This window comes from Moschus berezovskii, chromosome 16 (assembly GCF_049115385.1).
Source record: "Moschus berezovskii isolate FMDL1 chromosome 16, NW_MosBer_1.0, whole genome shotgun sequence".
Lineage (NCBI taxonomy): Eukaryota > Metazoa > Chordata > Mammalia > Artiodactyla > Moschidae > Moschus > Moschus berezovskii.
The window spans coordinates 20,377,997-20,399,288 of record NC_142475.1 but is presented as its reverse complement, the minus strand read 5'-3'; the positions used below and the strand labels follow the sequence as shown (position 1 = coordinate 20,399,288).

At 45.9% G+C, this 21,292-nt stretch overlaps 1 protein-coding gene across 1 annotated transcript in view; it reads right to left on the bottom strand.

Annotated features, from left to right (window-relative positions):
- The window catches only part of BAALC (BAALC binder of MAP3K1 and KLF4), an 86,415-nt gene extending 67,243 nt beyond the window's left edge, over positions 1–19,172 (bottom strand). Inside the window, exon 1 of the mRNA XM_055432606.2 lies at positions 18,862–19,172. Coding sequence (XP_055288581.2) covers positions 18,862–19,021 — 160 coding nt within the window. The 5' untranslated portion in view covers positions 19,022–19,172. The remainder of the gene's footprint in view (positions 1–18,861) is intronic.
- Between the last annotated feature and the right edge of the window lie 2,120 nt (positions 19,173–21,292).

Sequence of the window (21,292 nt, the reverse complement as noted above, 5' to 3'; positions counted from 1 at the left end):
CACCAGATTGCCCCACGTGCAGGAAGGTCAAAGGTGAGCATGAAGGAGGCCCTGAATTAGGGCACTAGTCTGGGGCCTAAAGAAATCAATTCATTCCAAGAGGCATTTCAGAGACAGTCTGTGGGTTTCAGTTCCATATCAGATAGGCAAAAAGAGATAAAGGCAGGTGTAAAACAAACATAACTCTGAAGCCTTGCACCCAGATAACCAGAGGATGACTGTGGTAAACAGAGAGGGAATGCACAATAGGATAGGCGGGTATGTAGAAGAGGTCAATTTGTTTGTGGGAAAATTGAATTGGAAGCACCTGGCTGACAGCAGGGTTTCCCCGGTGGCTCAGGGGTAAAGAATCTGCCTGCAGCTGCAGAAGACTTGGGTTCGATCCCTGAGTTGGCAAGATCCACTGGAGGACGGCATGGCAACCCACTCCGGTATTCTTGCCTGGAGAATCACATGGACAGAGGAGCCTGGCAGGCTCCAATCTAAAGGGTCACAAAGAGTCAGAAACAGCTGAAGTGACTTAGCACGCATGCACAGCTGACAGCAGCCAGATGTGTTTGGAACAGTTGAAAATATCATGATTTTCCCAGGAGTGAGCACGCTTAATGAAAGATAGCCTGGAAAGGACATGAAGAGCCACATACCTATAGGAGGGGGGTGAGGGGGAACCAGGAAAGAGGAGTCAAAAAAGGAAAATGAGGCAGAGAAAACATAAGCAGAGGTAGAAGGGAAACTCACCAGTGGTGGGGGTGATGAAACCAAGGGAGAAGGTTGATTTTGATCTTTGATGTGAGCAGAAGAGATTAGCCAGATCAATGCACTACATAGACCTCCAACTCTGCAATTACAATACCACTCTTTGTGAGAAGAGTTTCAATAGATTCGCAGGCACATAAATCTCCTGTAATGCCATCTACTGCCTGCGAAGGAATCCATCTGGACCCATGGACGTCACCCCTGTGAGACTTGGGAAAAGGGGGAACTGATACAAACAGTAATCCCCATGAGGCCACAGTGATCAAGTCCTTTGTTTCTGACCCAGGAGTCTCCTGTCTTACCAGCTTCCAAGACACAGGAGTAACAGGAGACTCCTGGGTCAGAAACAAAGGACTGCCATGCTCTTCTAGAACCCTGCCATTCCTTCTTCAAGGGGCGGTGTATAATTCCCTCCCTTTGAACCTGGCCAGGCTTGTGACTCACTTGTAAGCAAGAGAATGCAGGAGACGTGACATACCCATGAGTTCCAAGGCTAGGTCGTGAGAGTTAATACAGCTTCTGCCTTTTTAGCTGGGACATGTGCTGGAGCTCAGAACAGTTATGTAAACAGTCTGACTGCCCCGAGGCCACCATGCTGTGAGGAAGCCCAAACTAGCTCATACAGAAAGACCGTATGGAGAAGCCCCCGGACTGTACTCAGAGGGAAATGCCCAGCCAGCTCCAGCTGCTCCACCCGAGAGCAAAAACCCATCAATTTCATTCACTAAAAAACTATAGGGACTTTTTGCTCTTCAAAATATCTCAGTCATCCTCCAAGGATGAAGATTTGCAAGTACTGAATATGGTAAAAAAAAAAAAAAAATAGATCTAGAGACGTAAGCAGATTGTATACGTCTGTGAAAAAGGCCATTTGCCCATAATCACATGAAAAGACAGAAACCTCACTCACAGAGATGTATATTAAAACTACCCATTTTCTTACCCATTAAAGTGACAAAACTCCCTATGTTGGACAGTATACTCTGTTGGCAAAAATATGGGACAATAGGCACTTTCAGACACTGTTGATGGGAAAGCAAAATGGTAGAAATCCTGTGGAGGGGGATCTGGCAATACCTGTTTGCATTCAGCCTTTGGCCGAGTCATCCCGCTTTTAATAATCTACCTAAAGATACATTAGCGGAAGTGACAAAACACATGGACAAGACTAGTTGCATAGTAAAAGTCTAGAATCAACCCCAATAAACTATGACATAGCCACAGAACTGAGTAATATGTAGTTATAAAAAAAGAATGAGTAATTTATATACTGCTTTGAAGTGGTCTCTGGAGTATATTGTTAAGTGAAAAGGCCAAGGCACAAAACAGGGTATAGTATGCTACCTTTTATCTTTAAAAGGGAGAACATGTATGTGTGTGTGTGTGTATGTACATATTGTATAAATATATCAAAGTGAAAGTTGCTCAGTCGTGTTTGACTTTTTGCAACCCCATGGACTATCCAGTCCATGGAATTCTCCAGGCCAGAACACTGGAGTGGATAGCCTTTCCCTTCTCCAGGAGATCTTCCCAACCCAGGGATCGAACCCAGGTCTCCCACATTGCAGGCAGATTCTTTACCAGCTGAGCCACAAGGGAAACCCTAAATGTATCAAATGATAACCAAAACTAGACGAGGACAAAGGGTACAGAGGGGCTAGAAATAAAAGTTAGACATCTTAAATGGAGCTTGTTTTACAGATTTGTCATTGGACCCAGGTAAAAGTTTTACCTAAGTATAAAACAAAATTAAACTAAAATTTTAAAAACCAACAATTTGGCCACAAAGTAAAACAAATGCACTTACCTCTAATAGCAAGTTTATAGCTTAACCATATACAGCAAGAAATTATTTCAAATTACTGTTAAACATAGCATTCTAACTATATATTTCTATTATGCTATACCCTAAGGACAAACCCCACAAAAATCTAAAAATATTTTCAGTAGCATATTGTTAGATATATAAAAAGTAAATAAGGACTTATAATGAGAGTTGGACTGTGAAGAAAGCTGATTGCCGAAGAATTGATGCTTTTGAGCTGTGGTGCTGGAGAAGACTCTTGAGGGTCCCTTGGACTGAAAGGAGATCCAACCAGTCCATTCTAAAGGAGATCAGTCCTGGGTGTTCATTGGAAGGACTGATGCTGAAGCTGAAACTCCAATACTTTGGCCACCTCATGCAAAGAGTTGACTCACTGGAAAACAGTCTGATGCTGGGAAGGATTGGGGGCAGGAGGAGAAGGGGATGACAGAGAATGAGATGGCTGTATGGCATCACTGACTCGATGGACATGAGTCTGAGTGAACTCCGGGAGTTGGTGATGGACAGGGAGGCCTGGCGTGCTGTGATTCATGGGGTCGCGGAGAGTCGGACACGACTGAGAGACTGAACTGAACTGAACTGAATGTTGTTAGGAACCAAGACTTTCAGCATCTAAAAAGAAAAGAATATAAAATAAAAAAAAAATAAGGAAAGCCCTACAGTTGAAAATTTTGAACTGATAATATCAATACAAATATCTCTTTAAAAAAGAAAACAACTCCTAGCTCTGTCCACTACAAAGGTTCATAAACAACAAACCCAATAGCAATGAACACTCCAAGTACCTGAGCTGTGGTCTCTAAATACCACATTTCAATGAAAGGAACCAGGACTCCTCAGGGAAGTGGCTAATTCCAAGTCTAGCACAGGAAAACATACAAGATAAGTCTAGAAAAAATATCACAGCAGAAAGCAAGGACTATCAAAGACTACGGGAGTTGTGTAAAAAGGAATTGAACTGAGAAGCTCCCCTTCATCAAAGATGGAACAGTTTAGAAACATACACACACATAGATAATAATAGGTGCAACAAACTAAAGCTCATCAAATATGCTAAAAAAATCTGTGAATTCATAATGATATTTCCACTTTGGAGGAAACCATGGAAAAAAATTGGGAACTGATAATTAAGGGAAAGAAGTGGACATTTAACTGCCTTTTCAGGGAAACCAAAAGGGCAACAAGGAAAAGTTTTTCTTTATAAAACATCTAATGAATGTTGAAGAAATGTTAGAATATCACCATTTTGCAATTCCTGATGAAATAACTGATGTGGGCAATGATTATCAATGACTGAAAGCTAATTAGGAACTTAACAGTGGATGGTTATTAGATTGTCACAGGCAATCTTAACAACAGAAAATTGAGAGATAATCAGATAAACATCAGCCAAACACAATATGTGGATATTGCTTGCATCCCAATTCAAACCAATTGTAGAAAAACAATTATGAAGTCATGGATGAGATTTGGCCAATGATTGAATCTGGTTATATTAGAGGAATTTTCATCAATTTTTTAGGTGTGTTAAGCTGAAACTCCAATACTTTGGCCACCTCATGCAAAGAGTTGACTCACTGGAAAAGACTCTGATGCTGGGAGGGATTGGGGGCGGGAGGAGAAGGGGACGACAGAATGAGATGGCTGGATGGCATCACCGACTCTGTGGACATGAGTTTGAGTGAACTCCGGGAGTTGGTGATGGACAGGGAGGCCTGGCGTGCTGTGATTCGTGGGGTCGCAAAGAGTCGGACACGACTGAGCGACTGAACTGAATGGTACTGCAGTTCAATTGAAACATAGAATTGATGATATTACATTTCAATCTACAAAAATAACAGTTTCATATAATTCAATGTTGTATCTTTAAAAAAAAAAATCCTTATGTTTTAGACAGCCACACTAAAGTATTTACGGATGAAGTTACATGACTTTCCAAACTTGCTTCAAAATAATCCAGTGGGTGAAGGCAGATGGATGCAGAAAGGAGACAAGATTTGCTGTGTGTTGATAATGTTGAAGCTGGATGATGGTACAAAGGGGTTCATTATACTATTCTCCCAGTTTGAAATATGCATATTCATTTGTTTAGTTTTAAAGTTTTAAACTTTTATGTAAGTTGAAATGTTATGTTAAAAATGCCTGAGGACACTTCAATAAAAATAAGTAAACAAAATTTTTTAAAAATAAAAGAGAAAGTGCCTGAGATTATGATCGTGGGGTTCCAGAATTATTTTGAGCAATTGCAACCAGTTGGTATCTGCTGGGAAGCATCCATGCTCAATTGAAAATATCATCAGTGTGTGGGTGTCTGCATACATGTTTAAATCACCTTGTCATATGAGATTTTATTACATTTCCCACTGCTGGCAGTGCAAGAGACCTGGGTTTGATCTCTGGGCTGGGAAGATCCTCTGGAGAAGGAAATGGCAACCCATTCCAATATTCTTGGTTGGAAAATCCCATGGACAGAGGAGCCTGGCAGGCTACAGACTATTGGGTCACAACAGTCGGATATGACTTAGCAAGTGAACCACCAAACCACATGCGATTTGGGGATTCCACGAATAATCAGTGTTTGAATTTTGAATTCACATGCAAAAGAAAAAAAGGCCCTGGGAAAACTCTCCCTGGATTCCTTTGTTAACATTTTTGGCAGCTTCTATTTAAATGATGCCTTTTCTCTAAGTTCACTGGATGTTTTCTGAAGCCTTATATAATGGCTAGACACCCCTGCCTCTACAAAGGAAACACCTGATTCGGAAAAGTAAACATCATAACAGCAACCAGTTGCCCAGAACCATCATCAACCAGATGGTGAGCAGAGCTCAGAGAGACACAACAACTTTTTAAACACCCCAACTCTGGCCTTACAGCCCATGACAGGAACTGGGTGTTAAGGAATGGTGAGCAGAGCTCGGAGAGGCACAAGGAAATGACTGATTATTCTTCTCACCTCCCACAGCAGCTCCGCACCCACAGAAGAAGCACAGGATGCAGCTGGGAAAAAGCCTTTCAGGCCACAGAGCTGCCTCGTGGCTCTGAATCAACAGTGACCTGTGATGAAGGGACAGAAGGATTCCAACATTCCTGGAGACCCAAGGCAGGGACACCTCCTGAGAGAACCACGAACCCCAGTTTTACTTTGGGTGATGCTGCAACAAGGTTTTCTTCCCAAATCGCACTCAACCCAAGAGGGCATGTGTACATGCTCAGTTGCTTCAGTTTTGTCCGACTATGCAACCCCATGGATGCAGCATGCCAGGCTTCCCTGTCCTTCACTATCTCCCGGAGTTTGCTCAAACTCATGTCCATTGAGTCGGTGATGCCATCCAATCATCTCATCCTCTATTGTCCCCTTCTCCTGCCTTCAATCTTTCCCAGCATCAGGATCTTTTCCAATGAGTTGGCTCTTCATATGAGGTGGCCACAATACTGGAGCTTCAGTTTCAGCATCAGTCCTTCCAATGAATATTCAGGGTTGATTTCCTTTGGGATTGACTGGTGTGATATTCTTGCAGTCCAGGGGACTCTCAAGAGTCTTCTCCAATACCACAGTTCGAAAGCGTTCAGCCTTCTTTATGGTCCAACTCTCACATTCATACATGACTACTGGAAAAACCATAGCTTTGACTAGACGAACCTTTGTAATGCCTTTGCTTTTTAATATGCTGTCTAGGTTTGTCATGGCTTTTCTTCCAAGGATCAAATATCTTTTAATTTCATGGTTGCAGTCACTGTCCACAGTGGTTTTGGAGCCCAAGAAAATAAAGTGTCTCACTGTTCCTGCTTGGCAGGCAGATTCTTTACCACTGAGCCACTGGGGAACCTGCATAATAAGATACCTAATACCTTAATGACCTAATGTTATCAGGGACACTAGTCTTTCAAAACTGCCTTCCAGCTGAGAAAAGCACTTAATCCCATTTATTTGCTCATTACACAAACATTGTTTCAGGGCTTACTGCATGTGCTGAGCTTGCCAGAGGTGCTTGAGGGCGAGGACTAGTAACTGCAAACCTTGTTCTTTACTCCCTTCCATTCTGCCTTTGAAAAGGGAATGCCAAAGAATGCTCAAACTACCACACAATTGCACTCATCTCACACGCTAGTAAAGTCATGCTCAAAATTCTCCAAGCCAGGCTTCAGCAATATGTGAACTGTGAACTTCCAGATGTTCAAGCAGGTTTTAGAAAAGGCAGAGGAACCAGAGATCAAATTGCCAACATCCGCTGGATGTTGCTTTCTGGAGAAAGCAAGAGAGTTCCAGAAAAACATCTATTTCTGCTTCATTGACTATGCCAAAGCCTTTGACTGTGTGGATCACAATAAACTGTGGAACATTCTGAAAGAGAAGGGAATACCAGACCACCTGACCTGCCTCTTGAGAAATCTGTATGCAGGTCAGGAAGCAACAGTTAGAACTGGACATGGAACAACAGACTGGTTCCAAGTAGGAAAAGGAATACGTCAAGGTTGTATATTGTCACCCTGCTTATTTAACTTATATGCAGCGTACATCATGAGGAACGTTGGGCTGGAAGAAGCACAAGCTGGAATCAAGATTGCCGGGAGAAATATCAATAACCTCAGATATGCAGATGACACCACCCTTATGGCAGAAAGGGAAGAGGAACTAAAAAGCCTCTTGAGGAGAGTGAAAAGGTTGGCTTGAAGCTCAACATTCAGAAAACAAAGATCATCGCATCTGGTCCCATCATTTCACGGGAAATAGATGGAGAAACAGTGGAAACAGTGTCAGACTTTATTTTTTTGGGCTCCAAAATCATTGCAGATGCTGATTGCAGCCAGGAAATTAAAAGACGCTTACTCTTTGGAAGGAAAGTTATGACCAACCTAGATAGCATATTAAAAAGCAGAGACATTACTTTGCCAACCAAGGTCCATCTAGTCAAGGCTATGGTTTTTCCCGTGGTCATGTATGGATGTGAGAGTTGGACTGTGAAGAAAGCTGATCGCCGAAGAATCGATGCTTTTGAACTGTGGTGTTGGAGAAGACTCTTGAGAGTCCCTTAGACTGCAAGGAGCTCCAACCAGTCCATTCTAAAGGAGATCAATCCTGGGTGTTCATTGGTATGACTGATGCTAAAGCTGAAACTGCAATACTTTGGCCACCTCATGCGACGAGTTGACTCACTGGAAAAGACTCTGATGCTAGGAGGGATTGGGGGTGGGAGGAGACGGGGACGACAGAGAATGAGATGGCTGGACGGCATCACCGACTCGATGGACATGAGTTTGAGTGAACTCTGGGAGTTGGTGATGGACAGGGAGGCCTGGCATGCTGTGATTCATGGGGTCGCAAAGAATCGGACATGACTGAGCGACTGAACTGAACTGATTCTTCCTTTGTGATAAAAGACACTGGCTCCTAAACCTGACTCAGCCTCAGAATCACAGGAGTGAGCACTGGTACATGGCCACACTCACTGATTTATGTATCTTTCCCTTTGGCGGCTCCAGTGCTATAAACAGCAAAGTTGAGTAGCTGCAACAGAGATCAGCGGCCCACTTAGCCTGAAATGTTTATCATCTGACCCTTCACAGAAAAGTTTTCCCAGCCTCTGATCTAGAATCTCCCTTCTCTATGAGAGGTCCAAGCATCATTCGGGAGCTTATTAGAAATGCAGGATCTTAGCCCCACCACTGGCAGAGGGAATGCCACTCAGTGCGGACCTAAAGAAGCTATTAAATGTGCAGGAGTTCTGGCCCCACCCACCTACCATATCTGAAGCCCCAGGGTTGGGCTGCAGGCTTTATTTTAGGTTCCCCAAGAGAACCTGATGTGCAGCCCTTGGGCAAGGTGCCTCACCTCCCTGACTTCCCCAATCTGTAAAATGGGGTAACAGCATTAGGTACCAAATACACAAGGCCTGGCACATTCTCTGCACACAGTTTACCAGAAGCCGTGCTTACAGGCAGGGGTTGTGACTGTGAGTGCTGGCACACATATCATTTATCTCCCAGCAAGCAAATCTGAGCCTGACTGCTACGATGACTGTCCTTGAAAAGCGATTATTGGACATAATAATCTATTGTGGCCTTGTGGTCAAACACAGCTATTGTTTAGGGAGATGTTTAAGCCTGAACGGTCTCTCCTGTGATGGGCACCGGCCCACTGCCACTTCCCTTGTAACTGCCGCAGCACCCTGTTGTTATGACAACTGGTTTCACAAACAGCTCTGCTATTTTCTACAAATCCTTTCGGTTTCCCCGTGCCCTAAAGTCCAGCAGCCCTAGAGACAATAGCAGGGTGATTTTTTTTTTTTTTAACTTTCACAGGAAATACTGTCAATTCTTTAAATGAGCCAATTGGCTGTCTGCTGCTCCGGGCCTTAGAGTCACCCTGCACAGTGAACTTGCACAAATGTTCCCACTCATTGGAAATGGGTGCCACAGAGGATCTGTGGGCACGTCAGTTTCCGGCTGGCGTCAACTTTACAAGAAAATGAAGCAGCAAAGAAAGAAATGGCCACCACGTGTCTGTGTACACAGCACAGAGTCTGATGTCAAGAGACCATTTTAAAAGATTTCAGTTTGAGTTATTGTTGCATTATTTCTAAGATTAGCTCAATATTGGCACACGTAACTTTTTCAGCAAATACTCACCTTTATGAATTCATTTGACGAGGGGGAGTGCTAAAAACAATTATTATTATAATGTGTTATTATTACAGCAAACTCTTAATGCTAGTCATTATGTTATCTCGGTTTCTGGCAGACCTACCTCCCCCTCATTTCCTTTCCCTTGGCTCCTGCTAATCCCCTCTCCTCTCTGACACAGTCTTAGGATTAAAGGTACAAGCACCTGCTTGCAGTCTGCCTAGTCTCTGCTCTCCCCTTGTTTCTCTTTGCACAAGGACCCACTACTTTTAAGATGTCATGAACCCAGCTAACAGTTGGACTTCCTAGACTCTAGAAGCCTGTGAGAGCCATATAACATGCTTCTGGCCGATGAGAAGTGTAAGCAAATTTACTGGGTCCTGAATGTTTTACAGATTAAAAAAAAAAAAAAAACCTTAGGTGGAATGCTTCTTTCTACATTTTCCCCTTCTTCCTATTTAAAATAAGATGTCATGGAAACTTGCAACTATGAGGATGAAATCCACACACTAAGGATGGTAAAATAATAAGCTCAAAGAGCCCAGGTCCTGGATAGCAGCCTTAAGCACTGGTGTGGCGCCTGACCTCCAGACTTTCTGTTAAGTGGGGAAAATAATGGAACCACCTGTGATGGCCTCAGCTATTGTTACATCAAAAAGCAACCCCATCAGCACACTGAGAATCCAAACAGGCAGATTCGAGGACAGAGGATGGCTAAAGATGTTTTAAAATGCTGAGGTGGCAAGAAGGATGCACAACAGGTGACTGGAAGGAAAGATGAGAGAATTCACAGCAAGTCTTCGATGTTTTTACCATTCAGAGGGCAAGAAAAAATAATGTCGGGAGTGTCACATACAGAATAAAACAGCTTATTAATAAGGAATTAATAGAACTGCCAAGAACTGGTAAGAACACCGAGGTTCCCTTCATGAACTGCTATTGGATGCAATCACCAACACTCATCACTTTCAACAGCAACTCTGGGCAACTCAGAAACAGAGGAGGGGTGACCCTGGGCTTGAAGTTGGCACAGTAAGCTCAGGGCAAGATTGAGGGTGCTAGGAGATGCAGCACTGAAACACAGCGTGCGTCCTTCATATTTGTGAGTACATTAATTCTGCAATGATTCCCAGCGACAATGTGGAAACTGAAACAGAGCAGCTGAGAAACTTGCTCAAGGTCACACAGTTGGGAAATGTCTGTTGTTAAAGTCTAATCCCTTAACCACCAAACTATACTATCTGCAAGCAAAATAACAAGGAGGATGATGATGAAGAAGAGAAAGGTTAGGACATGGTCGCATGAGAAGGAGGCTGTAAACAGAGAGACCGATCTGGCTAGGTGGTGTGGTGTGTGAGGCTGTAAACAGAGAGACCGATCTGGCTAGCTGGTGTGGTGTGTGAGGCTGTAAACAGAGAGACCGATCTGGCTAGGTGGTGTGGTGTGTGAGGCTGTAAACAGAGACCGATCTGGCTAGGTGGTGTGGTGTGTGAGGCTGTAAACAGAGAGACCGATCTGGCTAGCTGGTGTGGTGTGTGAGGCTGTAAACAGAGAGACCAATCTGGCTAGCTGGTGTGGTGTGTGAGGCTGTAAACAGAGACCGATCTGGCTAGGTGGTGTGGTGTCTGAGGCTGTCTCACAGGTGCTGCAGTGACTGAGAAGAGAAGGGCAAGAAGTTTGGGACTGGATTTCCGGGCTGGAGGGCATCTGGCTAGGAGCCGCCGACTCAGCCTTGCCCAGCTGGCCGTTAATATGCCTGCTGCTGCTGCTGCTGCTGAGTCACTTCAGTCGTGTCCGACTCTGTGTGACCCCATAGACGGAAGCCCACCAGGCTCCCCTGTCCCTGGGATTCTCCAGGCAAGAACACTGGAGTGGGTTGCCATTTCCTTCTCCAATGTGTGAAAGTGAAAAGTGAAAGTGAAGTCGTTCAGTCGTGTCCGACCCTTAGCGACCCCACGGACTGCAGCCTACCAGGCTCCTCCATCCATGGGATTTAATATGCCTAAGAAGACAGAAAAAGACCAAGACTCACAACACCTAAAGTGAAGACTAACACACAACCTAATCCAGAATCTGGGATAAATGGGCACTATCCGTAAAGCAGATGGACTAAATTAAGAAAAATCTACTGCTTCCTGGCTTTGCTTCATTGCACAGAAGCCACACGGCAAGACGTAGGCAGACACTCAGTACCTATTGCATCTGACACAGAGACCCAGAGCCGGAGCATATGGGGTTGGAGCAAGCCCAACATTGGGCAGCCAACCTGCATGACCTCGTGGGCATTTGAGACTCAGACAGAGAGCTGGTCCACACGCACATCATGTTTATACATCCATAAAGCAACCACAAATCCCAGAAAACAGCTGGGCAGAATATAAAACAGCATCCTCAACCTGAGCAAATTGTGGGGAGGTGGAAGGGAGGTGAAAGGGACATGGAGGGATTACACACAATGGATTCACACTACACATTAGCCTAGTATGTAACTTGTTGTTGTTGTTGAGTCGCTAATTCATGTCCAACTCTTTTGCGACCCCGTGGACTGTAGCCTGCCAGGCTCCCCTGTTCATGAGGATTCTCCAGGCAAGAATACTGGACTGGGTTGCCATTTCCTTCTCCAGGTGACCTTCCTGACCCAAGGGTCGAACTTGCATCTCTTGCATTGGCAGGCGGATTCTTTGACCACTGAGCCACCAGGGAAGTCTTCAGTATGTAATTAACCTGAATTCAACTACATTGCTTAGAAAGAAAAAAAAGGAAGAAAAATCCCTTCACCTATCCTTGGTCTTCACCGCCTGCTCTTCCCCTACTCCACCTAGACTTTGGCTGTCACCATCTGTAACTAACAAGCCCTAGGTGGCACTAGTGGTAAAGAACCTGCCTGCCAATGCAGAACTAAGACATGCCGATTCAATTCCTGGGTTGTGAAAATCACGTGGAGGAGGAAATGGCAACCCACTCCAGCATTCTTGCCTGGAAAATCCCATGGACAGAGAAGATTGGGCAGGTTACAGTCCATGGGATCCCAAAGAGTTGGACACGACTAAAGTGACTTAACACAGCATCTGTAACTAAATATTTTTGTGAGCACAAGGAGAAACAAAATTTTTTTTCCCTTTGGCCTTTGGTCTTCCAAGCAATTTGAAGGCTCTTTTACATGCCCCCCACCCCAGCAATCTTTAAACATAACCCCTACAGAAAAGACTCTGATGCTGGGAGGGATTGGGGGCAGGAGGAGAAGGGAATGACAAAGAATGAGATGGTTGGATGGCCTCACTGACTCGATGGACATGAGTTTGAGTGAACTCTGGGAGTTGGTGATGGACAGGGAGGCCTGGCATGCTGTGATTCATGGGGTCACAAAGAGTCGGACATGACTGAGCAACTGAACTGAACTGAACTGAACCCCTACAGAAGATGCAACACACACCATACACACCTAGATTCAGGACCTTAAGGATGAAACCTAAATGCTATGGAGGCATGTTTCCTTCTGTGTGCTTCTCTGCACTTTTAAAATTCCTTAAAGAATATCCATTGCATTTGAAATCAGAAAAAAAGATTATTCTGCCCAAAGACTGCTCCATCTGTAACAAGCCCATCAGGTGAGTGGGATGCAGGTGAGTCTCTGGGCAGCTCCAGCAGCCCTGCCCAGGGGCACTCAGCACCAGCAGCGGTGGCATCTGTGCCACAGGGCTGCGGGCATCACTTCAAGGACTCATATCCTTGCCTTGAGAATGCTGGCAGGAGGCTCCCACTCCAAGTGGTTCATATTTTCAAATAAGCCAAAGGCAGATGGGGTGGAGGAGGGCCCTAAATTTGTGCTCAGTAGTTAGCACTGCCCTGGATTTAGAAACAAGAGATCTGGATTCTGACCTGGGTGCTTCTATTTCCTGGATAGGTGACCCCACTCAATCTCCTTTATTATTTCTATTATTTTTTTTTAAATTTTCTTCACATAGAATTGATTCACAATGTTGTGTTTAAACCACTCAGTCTCCTAATCTCACTAAACCCCAGTTTTTCCTCATCTAGTGGATGACGATAGCAATGATGTATGAGGTTTAGAGAGTTACGAATACTAATGTCTCTTATTCGCGTCTGACTCTTTGGGGCCCCAGAGACTGTAGCCCAGCAGGCTCCTCTGTCCATGGGATTCTCCAGGCAAGAACACTGGAGTGAGTTGCCATTTCCTTCTCCAGAGACTACTAATATCCCCAAAGAAAAATGCTCACTTATAGTAGAGACTCAGTAAATACTATTTGAATATAAATGACAAGGAAAGAGATGCAATCTCAGAAGGAGGTGTGAAGTAGTGACCACAGAAATCCTTTTGCTATTTCCAAATGTTCAGTGTCTGGGCTCACAAGAACATTTTTATCAGTTTTCTGTGGCTGTAACAAAGTGCCACAAATGGGGGCGTTTAACAGAAATATCTCATCAGTTTTGGAGGCTAGAAGTCTGAGACCAAGGTGTTGGCGGGGTTAATTTCTTCTGTGGGCTGTGACAGAGACTCTGCTTCATGCCTCTCCTGCAACTTCTGCTGGTCGGCTGGCCATCTTTGGCCTTCCTTGGCCTTTCAATGTCCACCTTCATCTTCACATGGCATTCTCTCTGAGTGTTTGTCTGTGTGTTCACATTTCCCTTTTCATAAGGACACCAGTCACATTGGATTATAGCCTACTGTAATGACCTCATTTTAACATGATTACTTCTGTAAGAACTCTATCTCCTGAAAAGGTTACATTTTGGAAGAGAACGTAGGCAAAACATTCTCTGACAGAAACCCATAAACTGTACCAATATTTTCTTAGCTCAGTCTCCCAAGGAAATAGAAAAAAATAAAAATATACAAACGGAAACTAATCAAACTTGTAAGCTTTTGCACAGCAAAGGAAATCAAAACCAAAACAGAAAGACAACCTATGGACTGGGAGAAGATATCTGCAAGTGATGCAACCAACAGATACTAAATTTCTAAAGTATATAAACAGCTCATTAAACGCAATAATAAAAAACCAAACAACCCAATCAAAAAATGGGCATAAAAAGATATTTCTCCAAAGAAGACATTCAGATGGCTGACAGGCACATGAAAAAATGATCAACATCACTCATTATTAGACAAATGCAAATCAAAACCACAATGAGGTACCACCTCACAGCAGTCAGAGGAGCCATGACCAAAAAGCCTACAGATGACAAATGCTGCAGAGGGTGTGGAGAAAAATGAGCCTTCTTACACTGTTGGTGGGAACGTGAACTGGTATAGCCATTATGAAGAACAGTATGTGTTGCGGTCTTTTACAGACCGGGACCTGGTGGACCAGAGTTGACGAGAAGAAAGAGAGAAAACGAGAGAGAGACAGCAGTATCTCTCGGGTCACGTAGAAAACCAATAAAGCCCACACACAGGAGGGCTCATGTAGGCATGTACCGCTCATGAAGGCACAGGGCGTCCTCTCACGGAGGTCTTGAAAGCCCGGGGGAGAAAGTGAGCTCGGTAGGTTTTCACACTCCGATGAGAATGAAGACAGAAGGACGAGAGGGACCCAAGTCTCTACTGGCACTCCCAGGCTAATCCAAAAGATGGAGGTGGAAACAAGCCAGTGTGACCGCTGCTCTCACCGAGCTGCACAAAGCACCTGGAGAGCCTGGGGCAGGATGGATGGCCACCCAGGAGACCAGGGTCGTGAGAGGTGAGATTCCCAGATGTTGATGAAAAGCTCGGGTTTGTTGCCACCTGTTTTTTGAAGTGATTTTTGCAAAACCACCCTTATAACAAACGGGCTTGTGTTTGGCAAAGAGGGTATAGAGAGGTGGGGAGGTTTTCTTACTATGCAACCCACCAGGTGGCCGAGAACCTGAAAAGGGGGAGTGGGTTGAACTCTTGAGGAAAGGAAACATCAACTCTGGGGGCTACAGGAAGAACGAAATGGACACAGAGAAGTTTTAGGAGATGTATGCATTCCAGAGAGATCACTTAAGGTCCTCCTGTGGCCAGGCCCAGTGTTATGAGCAGGACTACAATGGCCAGTGGAAAGACCCCTTCTCTGTCATTCCCAGGAGCATAGGCCTTAATCAATAATTATTTGACTGCCTTGTAATAACCTAAACAGAAAAGAATCTGAAAAAGGATACACACACACACGTATTATATATTAGGTTGGCCAAAAAGTTCATTCGGGCTTTTCTGTTCCATCTTACGAAAAACTTGAACAAACTTTTTGATCAACCATACATATATATATAAAATCACTTTGCTGTACACTTAAAACTAACACAACATTGTAATTTAATTATACTCCAATTCTAAAAACTGTTTGAAAATATTACCAAGTGGTAACAGGTCTACAGGCCTAGCTGGCAGAGAGCGAGGCTTATCCACCACGAAGTCAGAGGTCAGTTCTCCACAGGTGCCCTCACTCAGGGAGGGGATCGGGGTCACCGGCTGTGTGCGGCCTGCAGGAGCAGTCCTGTTTCCGCAGGTAGGTCTCCTGCAGAGGTCTGTGCACACGGGCCCCTCCCCAGGCAGAACGAATGACTCGATCCTCTGCACTCCCCTAGCTCCCGCCCCTCCTGCTGTTCTAGACCGCCCTTGGAGGAGTCTACGTTAAACTTACTCAGGTGAGCCAACAGCAGCAGCAAGAGATGTAAGGCAGAGAAAGGGGAGGGAAATTTAGGAAGAGCGGACTGGAGGAGGACAGGTTTAGATCAAGCGCCTACTCATTCAGAGGACCCTAATGGGCAGCTCCACAGTGTGCTAAGACACAAAGAAGAAAGAGTCCACTCCCTGCACTCAGAGCTCCTGAGGCCAGGGTGGCCAGAAAAAAAGTGGTTTCAATGTGATACTAAAAGAGAGTGACCAGGGGCCCAGAAAGAAAGGACTCCTGAGGACTGAGGGAGCTGGGGTAAGAAGTGTGAGAGGACTGGGAAGCTGTGCAGTGCAGACTGGACAACTCACCAAATCCCATCTGCCTTGAACAGAGACCCTCTCCAGCTCCAGAAGTCTAGCCATGAAGCCATTAGTGACGATTTGCTGTTGTTTAGTCACTCAGTTGTGTCCAGCTCTTCGCGACCTGATGGACTGTAGTTTGTCAGGCTCCTCTGTCCATGGAATTTCCCAGGCAAGAACACCAGAGTGGGTTGCCATTTCCTTCTCCAGGGGATCTTCCCAACCCAGGAATGGAACCTGTGTTTCCTGAGCTATCAGGGAAGCCCAGTGATGTTTTACAATCTGAATTATCCTAAATCCTGGTTTTCCTTTTGTCCCCCCATCAGAAAAGAGTTGATGGGAACAGGAAAATGTGACCTGGCTTCTTGCCACAACACAATCACTGTGGACCAATGCAGTGCCCCCAGAAGCCTGGAACTGAATTCATAGGTGGCACACGTGCAGAGGGTGGGTAAGATTCGGGGAGTAGGAGGGAAGAAAAAAATAAAGAACACTGGCTAATCTCCCAGGGTGACTGAAGCCCAGGGAATGCTTGGTTCCATGTTGACCTTCAGAAATGTGTTTCCTCTCCTCTGAGACTGATGGAAATTTCTAGGGAATTGAAGTGATCCTGCCCATCTAAAAGTCTTGCCAATTTTAGGGCGCTGTCCTGAGACTGCAGTTGAGCCACTCCTGTGAATGACTCAGGTCTTCAGGACCACCTGCGTGGCAGGGCTGTCCCACATATGGCAGGGTACCACGAATGAGCATGATTGTCCCAGATCCCACCTGTTTCAGATCTCATGATGCATGACAGGACATGACTCAGGATGGCAGAGTAATAAATGAATGAGCATTGGCAACAAATAAACATGGACATATTTAGCCATCCCATAATAACTCTTCCACACTTGTACACATGTACAGACACACATATATTTCCAGTCACCAAGGCAACCATTCCCTGAAGCTGTGTTTTGTTCTTTTCCACATTAGATATTTTTAACCTTATTTCCTAGGAGTGTAGCTCTGGTCTTTAGAGTCTCTCCTGAGGAAGTACCTCAGTACACCTCCTTGGCACATGCTGTTACATCTAACATTTTCCAGGTCAGTTTTGAAGGCTCATGTCTTATCCTCCTTCTGACACTGAATTCAGCCAACACATCATTTGAAAATGCACTGAAAGTACCAGCAACACAAAATGACCATTACGACTGTGAGTCAGAGAAATTAGAGACAAAGGTAGTGTTTGCCTTGCACAGTTTTCCCTGACAATTCTCGCTTTAAAAAAAGGGGGTTTGGGATCACAAAGTTCATGTGAAAAAGGAGCCAGCTTGGTTCCAAAAGATGGAGACAGAGTCTCAGGATTAAAAGGAACAGCTCTTATTTTGGAGGCAGGAATTTAGGACTAAGGATGGTTTAAGAGCAGTTGACATTTCTTTCCTCCTCCTTATAACATATGTTACTCTTCAAATTGGGCTTCCCTGGTGGCTCAGAGGTTAAAGCGTCTGCCTCCAATGCGGGAGACCCGGGTTCGATCCCTGGGTTGGGAAGATCCCCTGGAGAAGGAGATGGTAACCCACTCCAGTATTCTTGCCTGGAGAATCCCATGGACAGAGAAGCCTGGTAGGCTACAGTCCATGGGGTCGCAAAGAGTCGGACACGACTGAGCGACTGAACGGAACGGAACTCTTCAAATTAACCTCATTTTCTATTTTAGATTCCAATATTTAAAATGCCAGCAACACAAAGGGGTCAGGAAACAGTTAAAACATTCTTATACAAATATTGACATGGCTTTGACAACATCCATTTAATAAGCAGGGAAGTTTTTCCCTTTTAACATCACCAACGCGTTCATGATTAAAGGTCAGTCTGTGGCAACAGTTAATCTAATTTCATCTCTACGCTACAATCATTACTCTCTACTTAAAAAAAAAAAAAAAAGAAATCTTATTTGTCACTGGTCCAAAACGTTCTCTGCATATCCTTCTGTCAGATTTCTGCCAGAGGGGGAATGGTACCAGTATTTAATTTACAGTCGTAATCCACTCTCATGCCCTGCCTTTTATTAAGCATCGGGGCACGGTGGAGTGGAGAGGGAAGTCTTCACTAGGAAACAACTGCTTGTAAAGTAGCTTAAGTGCAGAACTGGTGATGGTGCGGCCGCTGTTTATTATGCCCTGAACTAGGGCTCTGGTTTTCAAAACCCGAGACGAGAGAAAAGGTGGGAGCCACGAGGAAGACTGCACCCAGGTAATCTGGGTCAGTCTATACATCAGCGGAGAGAGGGGCAAGAGGCCAGTGGATGGAGAGCCTCGGCTGGGTGCACAGTGGCCAAAACCCGGCGGAGGCGCATCCCAGGGGCGGGAGGCGTGGGTGGGCTGCGGGAAGGCGTGCGAGCCCCATCCGTCCCTGCCAATGAGCGGGCGCCGGCGGGGCCCGGAGGTGTGGGGTTTCCCCGAGGCTCGGGGATTCACTCAGCTTCCCTGAGGGTCTCTGGGTGGCCCACCCCCACCCCCACCCCCTCCCTGGGCCTGGGCGGGTCAGTCTGTCACAGGGCAGGTCCGGTCTGTCTGTCTGCCTGCCTGTCTGTCTGTCTGTCTCCCGCCTCCCCCTCCCCCCACCCCGCCGCCGCGTTCCGCACCGGACGCTCGGGGGGACTGGGCTGCCCCTGGCGCCCCGCGTGCCCCCGCCTCCCGGAGCCGGGCGCACTCACCCGCGTGCAGGCCGCCAGACTCTGGGCCGCTGTCCGGGGCGGCGTTGCTGGGCGGCGCGTCCGAGTCGGTGTAGGTGAGCCAGGTGGACTCGGTCTCCCGAGTCCAGCTCTCGTAGTAGCGGGGCTCGATGGCATCCGCCCGGCTCCCGCCGCAGCCCATCCTCCCTCCCGCGCTGCGGGCGCGCCCGGCGGCCGCTGGGTTTCGGTTCCGGCGGCGGCTCAGCCCCGGCGGCGCAGCCCGGGTCCGCGAGGAGGCGGCGGCGGCGGCGGCATCGGGTCCCCGCGCCAGCCCTCCCGCCCGCGCCGCAGCCGGCCGCCCGCCGCCCGCTCCGCCGCGCCCACTCCCCGCGCGCCTCCTCTCCTCCTCCAAGGCCCTCCCCTTCCCCACCTCTCGGGCCCCCGCCGCCCCTCGCCCTCCCCGATTCAAACGCTCCCCGCGTCCTCCCTGGGGGCGCCCAGCCAGCCGGGGACTCAGCAGCGACGGCCTGGGAGTGGGAGGGGGCGAGGGGTGGATGTCCCTCCAGGGGTTCAGCCCCTCCAGCTGGGGTCACGGCTCCCAGGCTCTTGCGCATCCATCCACTCCCCCTTATTTATTCCTCACGCCTTCTTCCTCTCTCCCTCCCTCCCTCGCTCCCTTCCACCTTTGCTCCACTCAAACATCCCGGGGAACCTTGCAAGGGACTCTCAAGCTTTTTGACCACTTGTTTCTAAAGCAGTGGAGCTGGTGACGACCCAGAACCAGGAAAAGAAACTATTGCTGTTAAGAATGAAGGAAGAATCAGAGCCCCTGCCTCTCCTACTTGGTTTGGGAAGCAGGGAGTAGGGCCTTAAAATTTCTGAGAGAGTTGGACCAGACTCTGTGTCGCTAACACCCTTTTCAGTTCTGCGACTTTGAACTTTGTTCTCAAGAAAGCAAAAGAGCACCAGGAACCTCAGGGAACTCGGAGAAGTCCCTCTGGATCGTCTGTGAAGGCATGGCTGGCTTCCCTCCAAATCCATTGGTGGCCTTGATATTCCCAGGGTTCCTACCCCAACTGTCAGCCTTTCATTCCGTGGTGCACGCTCAGCTCTGTGTGCTTGATGGGAGCACTCCTCGAGCTCAGACTTGGGTAAACCAAAGAATTCCCTTGTCCCAAAGGAACCAGAACACACTGGGAAAAGAAGGAAACTGCCTTAAGGAGACAGCTAAGAAAGATGGGTTGAAAGAATAAATCCTCAATGACTAGGCTCTGGCAGAACGTCATAGTGTTGAATAAATATTGTTTTCATTCTTCCAAAATTGTATGTATATTATTTTTTTAGTCGAAATATATCTGATGTACAGTAGTAGGTTAGTTTCAGGTGTACTACATAGTGTTTGACATTGGCATCCATTATGAAATGATCACCATGGTAAGTCTAGTAACCATCTGTCCCCATACAAAGTTATTGCATTATTATTGACCATATTCCTTGTGTTGTATGTTGCATCCTTGTGGCTCATTTATTATATCACTGAAGCTTTGTACCTCTTAATCCCTTTCATCTGTCTCACACACCTTCTCACCTTCTGCCCATCTGGTGACCATTCTTTTGTTCTCTGTGTCTATGAGCCTGTTTTCAGCTTGTTTTGTTTGGCTTTTAGAGTCCACATATAAATAAGATCACACAGAATCTGTCTTCCTCTGACTTATTTCACTTGCCTCAATATTCTCTAGATCCACCTACACTGTTGCAAATGGCAACTTTTCATTTCTTTTTTAATGATTGATATTACATGGTCTATATAACAGATCTTCTTTATCCATTTTTCTGTTGAGGGATGCTTACGTTGCTTGTACATCTTGGCTATTGTATATAATACTGAAATGAACATAGGGGTGCAAATATCTTTTATTTCTTTATTTAGCTGCATCAGGTCTTAGTTGCAGCATGCTGGATCTTCACTGTGTCGTGCAGTGTTGTTATGGGCTTTCTAGTTGCAGTGTGGGCTTAGTTGCTCTGTGGCATGTGGGATCTTAGCTCTCCCACCAGGGACTGACCCCCCACCTCCTGCATTGCAAGGCAGATTCTTAACCACTGGATCACCAGGGAAGTCCCCATATATCTTTTCAAATTAGTGTTTTTGTTTTCTTCCATCAAATATCCGGAAGTAAAATTGCTGGATCATATGGTAGCTTCACTTTTACTTGTTTGAGGCTCTGTATACTGTTTTCCATAGTGGTTGGACCAATTTACTTTCCCACTACCAGTTCATAAGTGTTCCCTTTTTCTCTGCATCATCAACACTAATAATTAGTGATGTTGAGCATCTTTTCATGTGCCTGTTGACCATCTGTATGTCTTCTTTTTTTTGAGAATTAAAAAAATTTATTATAGTAAAATATATATAAAAGTTTGTCAGTTCACCACGTAGTGTTATGTCTTCTTTAGAAAAATATCTGTTCAGATC